At 32.8% G+C, this 11,195-nt stretch overlaps 1 protein-coding gene across 1 annotated transcript; it reads left to right on the top strand.

Moving 5' to 3' along the window:
• The first annotated feature begins 9,100 nt into the window (after nucleotides 1-9,100).
• LOC120139370 (E3 ubiquitin-protein ligase RMA3-like) lies at nucleotides 9,101-11,195 on the top strand. The gene is made up of 2 exons (XM_039154615.1): nucleotides 9,101-9,245; nucleotides 10,322-11,195. Exon 2 carries the CDS (start codon nucleotides 10,323-10,325, stop codon nucleotides 11,091-11,093), a length of 771 nt encoding a protein of 256 aa, XP_039010546.1. The 5' UTR covers nucleotides 9,101-9,245; nucleotide 10,322; the 3' UTR covers nucleotides 11,094-11,195.

Here is an 11,195-nt window from a genome sequence, read left to right as displayed (position 1 = left end):
CTTTATGTTTCGATGCTATATGTGTTGGTTGGATTTGTTAGAAATTTCATTAATTATCTTTGTCTTGTTGAAATTTTTTGGAATGCTATGCTTGTTTGGGAACACATAATTGTTTAGGTTAGGATGTTCTTGATAACGAATAACATGAATTGTGATAAGTTGGTGCTTTTGTGATATTCCATGCCTTTGTTTGTTGAAATGTGATTAGCTCAATGCATGAAACAATTTGGTGAGATTTGACCCTTTACGAGCATATCATTTTCGCTCTCATTTTTTTGGATTGAGTGTGTCGAATTTATATTGGTATTCTAGAACCTGCATGTTAAATACTGTCGAGATTGTATAAAAACATGATGCTTAAAAATGAGGGCACCTTAGGATTAACCTTTTCGTTTCCCCACTAAATTGCCTATCCATGCTATTTTCTCCTAGTTAACCACTTTTGAGCCATTTCTATTTCTTTATTTTTACTACATTTATAAACCCGAGCCTTTTTATTTTATCCCTCTTTTCTACCTTTTTCAGGGAAAGTGAGCAATTATCCGATGTATGCTCCAAAAAAAAGAAAAAAAAGAAAAGAAAAAAAAAACAGCAACATTTCGAAAAGAAAAAAGAAAAAAAGTGTTCGAAAAAAAAGAAAAGAAAGACGTGAAAATGGAAAATAAAACAACAACAAAGAAAAACAATGCATTTCGAAAAGAAATTTGTTGTTTGATATATTGTCTTTTTATCTTGGTGTGCTTAATGTTTTGATGGAGTTGAGATTATCATTTGTTAGTTCATTACCTTGAATATTTAGCCATATATTTAGCCTTTTTCCCCACATTTACCTAAGCCCCGTTACAACCAATAAAATACCCTTTGATTTATGCATCTTGTTCTTATTAGTAGTAGAGATTTGATTTACTTGCAGTCTTATGGTAATATCGTGTCGATTCTGATATTGAGTGTTTCTTTACCCCAAACACATTGAGTGATTTGAGTGAATCCCGGTAAGGTGTTGAGTTATAAGCATTAAGATTGATTAATGAATGGATATTGCAATTGCACTTGACTTGTTCCAATTAGTGATATTCAATTGATTAATGTCTTGACTTCAATATTTCTTGTGGTCTCTACCTTGCTTTCCTTGAATGTGAAACTTGACAAAGAACGATAAATGGTGTTTTTGACTAATCTGATTAATCATACTTGAGGACAAGCATGAGATAAGTGAGGGGGAATTTGATGAGTGTTCAGAATCGTCATTCTTTGCTCGTCATTTCTTCGGTTTTGTGGAATTATTGCTGCTAAATTGGTCGTGTTATGTTTGTTTTCGTGCAGGTCCTTACTTTCCAGAATTAGTGACAAAACGGGCGCATTCTGTATTTTTTTTATTATTTGGTCACGGCTGGAGACATGGGCACGACACGGTCTAATGTGGCAGTTTCTAGAAGATCCAGTCAACGACGGTTTCTAGAAGACTTCCTCCGCACGCCTTCTGGAAGATTGACGAGCAGAGTTGCATTAGGAGACTAGTTTAAGTTTGAATTTAAATTAAAAAACAATTATCTTTAGGATTATTTTATTTATTTTCTTTGTTTATCCTTTAGGCTTTGAGAGGCTATAAATACCCACTTGGGGTAAGCCTAAACTCATCACTCGGATTACAATCTTATTTTCTCTCTAGTTTTTATAAAAGCTTTCTCTTTTTATTTTTCAAGTTCTTTTCATTTTTTTTATTTTTCAAGCTTTGTTTTCAAATGCTAAGTATGACTTTTGTCATTCTTAGCTAAACTTTTCATAAGCCGAGAGCTGTCGCGATGACTCAATTCCAACGGGAGAATTGAAACAGACCCTTAATATCTTCGGAATATCTCTCTCAATCTCAGCGCTTATTTTTCAAAATCAAAATAGTTTTTGAAATAAAAGATTGACTTTGGCCAAGAGATTGTTGCGATTAAACGTGTGGGAGGAAGATTCGGCTTATAGAAAGCAATTCGACTTACTGGGAACACACTTGGCGAGATAGCTTCACCAAGAGAGATTTGAGATCGGAATTGACGGTTATTGAAGCAACAATCTGAGTCGGTCGCCACGAATTTAAACGGAAATTGATATACAACAATTGATGTTGTTAGAATCAATTCCCGAAGCCGGAATCAAAGATTGTCTTGGGTATTCGGTATACAAGATAGAGTCTCTGGGATATCTCTTGTAGACAAAATAACCGACGTGAATCCTGAAGAGAAAACCTTATTCGATGATCATAAGGAAATTGAGTCAAAGCGAAGCTTGAGTCTACTTTTACCGTATTTATTCACAATCTCCATCTTCTTATTTTTACTTTAATTACTTTTACTTATTTAATCGCTTTTATTATTTTAATATTTTCTTACCAAAATTCCCCCCATTTTTACTGTTTCACGCCTGACATAAATAAATCAGACATAAATTTATAATTTTCTAAGTCCCTGTGGAATCGACTCTTACTTCTCTTAACTACGTATTTCCTTTATTTATTTATTGAGAATAAGGAATTTATTTTGACATCCAAAATGACAATTGTCGTTAAGCTTTCAAGCTTAATTTTCAAATCAAAATTTTCTTTTTCTAAATCATTGATTTTGATTTTTGAAAGCTTTAAATCATTTATCGAAGTTTCATTTTGTTTTTGAAAATAAAATTTGGTTTCAAAATCAAATCATTTTCAACTCATTTTCAACTTTAAATTTTTAAATTAATTTCTTAATTTGGAATTCATGGTCTCAAAATCCAAATACAACTCATCATATACAACTTGCAACTCATTAAAAGAATAAGAATTTGATTTACTAGAGCTAGAAGTTACCATTGAATCTTCTTCGATGGCCATGAGGCATAGGTTAACTACTTCATTTTCATCATTTGAGTCATCTTCATCACTCCAAGCCGCTATAAATGCCTTCTTTTTACTTGATCCATTCTTCTTTAGGAATATATAATCATACTTGACGTGCCCCGTTCTTTGATATTCGAACCACACCGGGGGTCCCTTCTTTTTCCTTGATTCATGCTTCACTTCCTTAGAAGTCATGAATCTCTTGAATCTTTTGAATATCTTGGCCATCTCATCATCTTCATCTTCATCCACCTCTTCACTTGAGTCACTTTCTTCTTTAGTGAATTTGAAGGCAATGCCTACCTCCTTCTTCTTCTTCTCATTTTTCTTCTCTTGATCTTCTTCTTCCTTTATTATCAACTCATTAATGAGAAGAGAACCAATAAGCTCATCAAGAGTAAGTGACTTTAGGTTCTTCGCTTTGATAATCATCGTCTTCTTCGATTGCCAAGACTTTGGAAGAGAGTAGGTCATCTTCCTCACAAGCTTCTCATTAGGGATCACTTCTCCAAATCCCTTAAGACCTTTGACAATCACGGAAAATCTATCCGCCATAGGTTTGATATCTTCATCTGGTTTTGTAACACCCATATCTCGTATACGTTTCTATACACAAGTCACAGGTGTCACGTGACTTTTAAAACATTTCCTTATTTGTAAACCCATAAAATTTTGTTCCAATAAATAAAACATTTTAGAGAAATAAAATAAAAAGTTCATAACTTTCGGTAGTTAAAATCATCTTATAATTTATAACATTTTACAAACAATATAAGTCAAAATACAATTCCAGAGCATTTTCATAAATCCAATACATGCCATCTAATTATCAAAAGTATACATAATTGTCCTATAGTTACTGACGAGACAACCTTTGATTGATGATATCCACATCACTCATTACTCTGCTAGCCTTTTTTATTTCCTACATGTGAAATCAACACATGCTAAGTATTTACTTAGTGAGGCATAATAATACAATAAAATGAAAGTTTAACATAGGTATATCATATAATACCAAGTTACGAATTCAAATCGTATAAATCATATTGATACATAATATGGCTTGGCAAACCCATGTTCATTCACATAACCTGCGAAACGATATTTATTATGCCCCGCATTCCTATTAATCAATATTTTTCTAATTTATCCTTTATTTTGCCCAACGTATGCCAAATGAGAATGCAAGGTACATGCATTGCACCGAAGTATCAAAATGGAAATTCACAAACTTATTATGAATTCCATGGATTGCACACATAGTGCCAATACAGTCATTCATAAACTCATTATGAATTTCATGGGTTGCACACTTAGTACCGATACGATCATTCATAAACTCATTATGAATTCTATGGGTTGCACACATAGTGCCAAAACTATATATAACACTAATAAGAAAATGCACATTTATGCATTAAACAAAATCGATCAATATCTTTTATACATAATTGTATATCAAAATGGTAATTCACAAACTCATTATGAATACCATGATTGCACATCTAGTGCCAAAAGTACATATAGTACTGATACGAAAATACACCGTTATACAATAAACAAAATCGATCAATAACTTTTATATACAATTTATGTCGAAATGCACCTATGACTCTCAATGCACATACATTGGGCTATTCAATCACTTTCACAAATTCAACAACATAAACATTCATCTATTCATTTTAGAGCAGTTCATACTCTACAATTTCTCTTGTATCAATTCGATAAACATTATGAAATTATAACGAAATACTGTAAAACATACTTTAAATCAAACATTTGAGGTTGACTCATCGTAAGTCATCCTCATCTTATATAAGTACAATAAGTGCACTCACCTAGTATGCCTCACTAGTATGCTTTAATGATGTTCGACTATTCAACAACTTTATCATTGCCTTTTTTCTTGCTTGACTCAGGAGCTTGGTTACGATCTACACAAGCATCCATAATTACACATTCAATACAAATGTTAGTATACTTTTTAACATTTATATATATAATAATACTCAAAAGTACTATTATTCTTGAATTCTATTAAAATTCATCCTAACTTAAAATTTCAGGCTGAATAGTATCTTCTATACTATGGTATCGATAATCCCTTTAGTATCATTACCATTTTTGTATTCTGGAATCCACAGTATCGATATCTTCCTCTTAGTATCGATACCTACAGCAGTATCGATACTACTTGTATCGATACCTACAACAGTATCGATACTGCTTGTATCGATACCTACAACAGTATCGATACTGCTTGTATCGATACTACTTGTATCGATATCGATATTGTTCATCATTTTCATATTCTTTCTTCAAATTTAACCCTATAGTATCGGTATTATTCTTCTAGTACGGATACCCTTACCCAGATTTTTCATATTTCACTTCGATTTTTACCCACATTTAATTTAAATCTCTTAATTTTATCTCCAACCATACCATTAAGCTCATTATAACTTAACCCTACTAACTTACCTCCATTAATATTCATATAACATCTAAAATTTCCAAAGAACACTCTAAACTAAGAATCACACTAATTTTTCAAACATGTTTTAAATCACTTCTAAGGCTCCCAATCACTTATTTACTTCTTTGACAAGTCAAATATACTTTTAAACTTCAATAAAGGAGCATATTTCATCATATCATTCAAAAACTCATTTTCTTAAATCTCAAATAATTCACAAATCACTTAGTTTTATTTACTCTTAAGTTTTCCTTAAGTTTCTGTATCACTTAAGGATTCAAAACCAACCCATAAAATAAAGGAAAACTAACTTGAAGAAATCTTACCTTTGGCTATGGGGGCTCGGGACGTGAGGAAGAAGAAGATGAGAGAACCAACAGAACTTATCCTCTTATTCTCCTATTCATTTTTATTAAATAACCCAATTAATTGAATATTAAATTCATTCTATCTAAATAACCAAATTGCTTTCCATTCTTCCATTCTTACTATTAAGTCTCAAACACAAATTCTAAAACCATCCCTTATACTTTTCAACTTACTCAAATTAACCCACCAAATTTTAAATTATTTCACTATGATCACCTACCCGATAATTGGGGTATTACATGTTTCATTTTGAAATTCTCATAGCTATGGTTGAGAAGACTAATTTTGGTTTTCCTTACTTTATTGGTTCCTTCATGAGTGACTTGGAGCTTGTCCCATATCTCCTTGGAATTTGAACAAAATGAGACTCTTTCATATTCATCCGGGCCTAATGCACAAAATTAAATGTGCATAGCCTTAGCATTGAGTTGAAACTTCTTCTTCTCTCCATCACTCCAATCATCCATCTCACCGGTTGGAATCGAGTATCCTTTTATGATTGAGTTCCAACTAGATCATTGGCTTGAATGAAGAGCATCATCATATTCTTCTAATAGGCATAATTTATTCCATTAAAATAAGGTGGCTTATTGATCGGTTGAGAGTCTTCAATGTAGTAAGAGCCGGAGGTCGAAGTCATCTTCTCGGTTGTGTCGAGAATCGGTAGAGCTTCTTCAAGGATCTTCGCAAGTCAAGCTCTACTACCAATTATTAGGAGTTTCGACGAAGCTCAATTGACAACCGAATATGGCCAAGAGGGGTTAAAGTGGATTTGAGAAAAATTTAGGGATTAAAGAGATTTAAGATATGAAAAAATTGATGCACGAGGATTTATAGTGGATTGACTTCTCAACCAAGTCTACATCCACTACCTTAGCTCCTCACTAAGGATTTTCTAAAAATTCACTAATTTGTTCTTTTTTTCACAAGATAAAGAGATAACCTTTACAAATCCCCATCTTTTCAATGACTAAGATAGAACCACTCCACTTTTACAAAGGTAATAGAATGTGTAAACAAGAAAACCTCACAAGGTAGGTGTTTACAAAATTAAGCTTAGTAAAACACTAATATTTATAAGAGAAAGAAAAATAAGAGTGAAAAACTCTTCTCTTGTGTTTGATTTCTTGGATAGGTGTTCTAACCATTCTTTAAGTGTCATCAACTTGTTTTTATAACTTGGAATGTGTTTGTGGTTGTTTCTAGCCGTTGTGGATGATTTGGAGCTGTTGGGGATAATTTTCCTGCAAAATAAAATTATCCAGTACATGGAATATCGATACTCCTTTAATGAGTATCGATACTTCCTTTATAATTTTTAAATCAACTAGTCGTTACTAGCCGTTGGGCTTGACCAATATCGATACTATGCTCATAGTATCGATACTATTGTGTAAAGTAGTATCGGTACCCCTTTGAGTATCGATACATATTTTGTATTCTGGAATTTAAGCAATTTGGTAGTATCGATACTACCTAGAGAGTATCGATACTTCTCTTACCTTTGGTATTGATATCACATAAACATTATTGATATTGTTCATATAGTATCGGTACTTCGGACATTGAAAAATAATTTTGTGCTCAAATTCTAGTTTGATGAACTTTGAATTATTTTTTTAAAACTTTGAACAAATTCAATCAAGTCCAAAAATATTCTATCTTAATTGTTATATCAAAATATTATAAAACATAGTTCATCAGAACCGGAGGTTGAAGCCATCTTCTCGGTTGTGTCAGGAATCAGTAGAGCTTCTTCAAGGATCGTCTCAAGGTTGTTAAACCTTCTAATGAGTCAAGCTCTGATACCAATTTTTGGTATTTCAATGAAGCTCAATTTGATCAACCGAATGATTTTCCAATAGGGGGTGAATTGACTTTTTGAGATTAGGGAGTAAGGAGTATAAAGATAAGAGATAATTTGCACAACGATTTATAGTGGTTCGACTTTTCAACTAAGTCTACATCCACTACCTAATCTCCTCGCTTAGGATTTTCTAACAAATTCACTAATTTGTTTTTTCTTTTTCCAAGATAAAGTGATAACTTTTACAACTCCCTATCTTTTCAAAGGCTAAGCTAGAACCATCCCCTTTACAAAAGGTTGAAAGATGTAAACAAGAAAATATCTCAAAGATAGGGTGTTTACAAGAATTAAGCTCACAAGAAAAACAATAAAAAGATTCGCAATGAGCTGAAAACACACTAATATTTACAAGAGAAAAGAAACTAAGAATGAAAAACTCTTCTCTTGTGTTTGATTGCTTGGATAGGTGTTGTGTAACCTTCTTCAAGTGTCCTCAACTTGTTTTTATATGTTGGAATGAGTTTGTGACCGTTTCTAGCCGTTGGTGATGTTTTGGAGCCGTTGGGGATTAATTTTCTGCAAAATAAAACTGCCCAAGACAGGGAGTATCGGTACTCCTTTAATGAGTATCAATACTACCTTTGTAATATTTAAATAAACTAGTCGTTAAAGACCATTGGGCTTGACCAGTATCGATACTACTATGTAAAGTAGTATTGATACCCCTTGAGTATCGATACTTATTTTGCATTCTGGAATTTGAGCAATTTGGAAAACATCTGATAGTATCTATACTACCTAGAGAGTATCGATACTTCTCTTACCTTTGGTATCAGTACCACATGAACAATATCGATATTGTTCATATAGTATTGATACTATAAGAACAGTATCGGTACTACGTACTCAGAAAACTGTTTTGTGCTCAAATTCTAGTTTAATGGATTTTGAATTATTTTTAAAAATTTTGAATAAATTCAATCAAGTCCAAAAATATTTTGCCTTAATTTGTTATATCAAAATATTATAAAACATTGTTACACATTTATTTTTGACATAATGGTAAAAAGACCCTAAACATTTTGTAATTTTTTTCAATTTGCCCCTTATATATTTTTTTTGGAAATTTAAATCATAACATTTCAATTATTTTGAATAAGCCCTTATTAATGATGAACTAACGGTCAAATACTTTTATTGACATGATAATATTAATGGCGCAATTGAAAAAATTGTATATTAATTTTATGTTAAATAATTAAATAGTGATTTTTAATTATTTTATTTAAAGATGACAAAAAATATATAAATCAAGACTCAAAATCTCATAAGACCAAAAAGACCTCCGATATTTAATTTTTTCAATTATATCCTTAATGTTATCATGACACATAAGTTAAAATATTGTCCTTTAGTTCACCAACAAAAAAGGTTTATTTGAAAAAAAAAATGAAACGTTTGGTTTAAATTGTAAAAAAACTTAAGAATATAATTGTAAAAGTGACAAAAAATTTGAGGGTTTTGTTTTGGGATTATGCCTTTGTGTTTCACCCACGGCGTAATTTAATGAAAATTAATACGCAAACAACCGTACGCCTAACTTCTATATAATTTGCCTCTATTAAATTATGAATCTCTTTTCCTTTGCTTCTCTTGCCAATTGAAATCCAGGTTTTTGATTAAAACCCATTTTTGCTTTTGGTCTCTTTCAGCTTCCTCTTACTGGTGTAAGTTTTATCTCCATCTCTGTATCAAGTTCTCTCTCTTTTTCTCCAGCTTTTTGGGTGCATATGTATTTCATTTTTGGGTGTTTTGGGGGGAAAACTTTCTATCCTTCGTCATTGATTCGTCTGCTGGTGTATTAGGTTGGTTGATATGCATAATGATAAAGTAGGTGGTTTTTTCAGCTTGGATTCCTGATTCTTGAATTTATTGAATAGTATAGAATCATTTTTTTTCTTGAAAGAGGAAGAGGAAATGAAAGATAATAAAAAAATAGAATTTGTTTTGGTCGAAATAGCTAAGGAATATTGATGAGTGTTAAATTAGGTCAATAAAATTGGCTTTTCAAAACGAACATATTTAAACTTTCTTCAAGAATTTCTTATTATTTTTAAAGGTTTTCTCTTGAAAGATTGTTATTTGATTTATAGTGCTTTGGTGATCATAGGTCGGAGCCTCATTCTAAATCTTGTTGAGCCTGTATATTGTATAAAAGCCAATTCTTATTGCATAGTTTAATAGGTTCTTGCTTTGGTTGTATATGAACTCTCTCTATCTATCAATCAATCTATGTGTATATAGGTATATATGTATGTAGCCTTCTGGAATTTAAAAGAAATATTCATGTATTGACCGGATTCTCTGACAAATCATGCATAGAATACTGCCAATCATATACTAAAACCATGTTAAATTATTCTTCTAATTTCATGGCATTTAGCTTGGATATGTTTTTCTAGTATTTACTCTTTCGCTTTTCAATGGAGCCTTAAATATGTTTGATTTGGTTGAAAATCAGATAGTTTTTGGACAATTGCATCAATTTCAAGCCTTTTTGATAGGATAGTATTCAAGTTGACTATGATCACTTTCTTTAGAACTCTACATTTTCCCATTTTGCCGCTTGCCAGTTGTTTAAGATCGCACTGTTATACTTTGATTATAGACACTTTTCTGTAAAATATTGTGCATTTGAGAGTTACTTTTGCAATCTAGTAAAAGCAATTTTCTTTGTATTTCATATTTGGAAGTGACATAATCAGCCTTTTCACTTTCATCTGAAACTGTTTGCATATTGCAGAATGGCCACGGACCCGAACTCCTTTGAGCAAGAAGGGCATTCTGTTTCTGGAGATAATTTGCTCAAGTACGAATGGAATCCGATATCGGCGCCGACAAGAGACCTACACAAGGATACCACTGGCTTTGATTGCAACATTTGCTTTGACTCTGCAGAAGATCCGGTGGTCACGCTCTGCGGTCACTTGTACTGCTGGCCCTGCATTTACAAGTGGCTTCATGTCCGGACTTCTTCCCTTGATGCAGAACAGCCAGAGCGGAACTGCCCTGTGTGCAAAGCGAACATATCCTCCAGCTCATTGGTTCCCCTCTATGGCCGTGGTACATCTTTGAACTCTCCATCCAAGGACTGTCACTCAGATTTGGTCATTCCTCAAAGGCCACCTCCATTTGGATCGAACCCTATAACCACATCTTCTCATCCAAGGCGGCGACACGATGAAAACCTTTTACATTCCCAGTCTCAATCATTTCATCACCAGCAATACTTCCCTCACTCTCATGGAGGCTATGAAACCTTGGCATCATCTAGCCTTGGTGGTATAGCAATGACAAATTTCTTCAATCCTATGTTCGGGATGTTGGGCGAAATGGTGTATGCTCGGGTATCTGGGAGCCCAAACATCAGTATGTTTACTTATCCGTACCAATCTTCGCACCCTTTTTTCGGGAATAACTATCTCAGGATGAGAAGGCAGGAAATGGACAAATCTCTTAGTAGAGTATCCATCTTTCTTTTTTGTTGCATCATTCTTTGTCTTCTGCTGTTTTGAAAGCATTGACTTTGGTATTTGTATAGTTGTAAAAAGATGAGTCAATGAACAGACTGAACACATGTTATTTGTTGAAAAGATTGTGGGGGAACTCGCTTTATA

This window comes from Hibiscus syriacus, unplaced genomic scaffold, assembly GCF_006381635.1.
Source record: "Hibiscus syriacus cultivar Baekdansim isolate YM2019G1 unplaced genomic scaffold, ASM638163v2 tig00002237_pilon, whole genome shotgun sequence".
Lineage (NCBI taxonomy): Eukaryota > Viridiplantae > Streptophyta > Magnoliopsida > Malvales > Malvaceae > Hibiscus > Hibiscus syriacus.
This window is presented reverse-complemented; position numbering and strand designations above follow the sequence as displayed.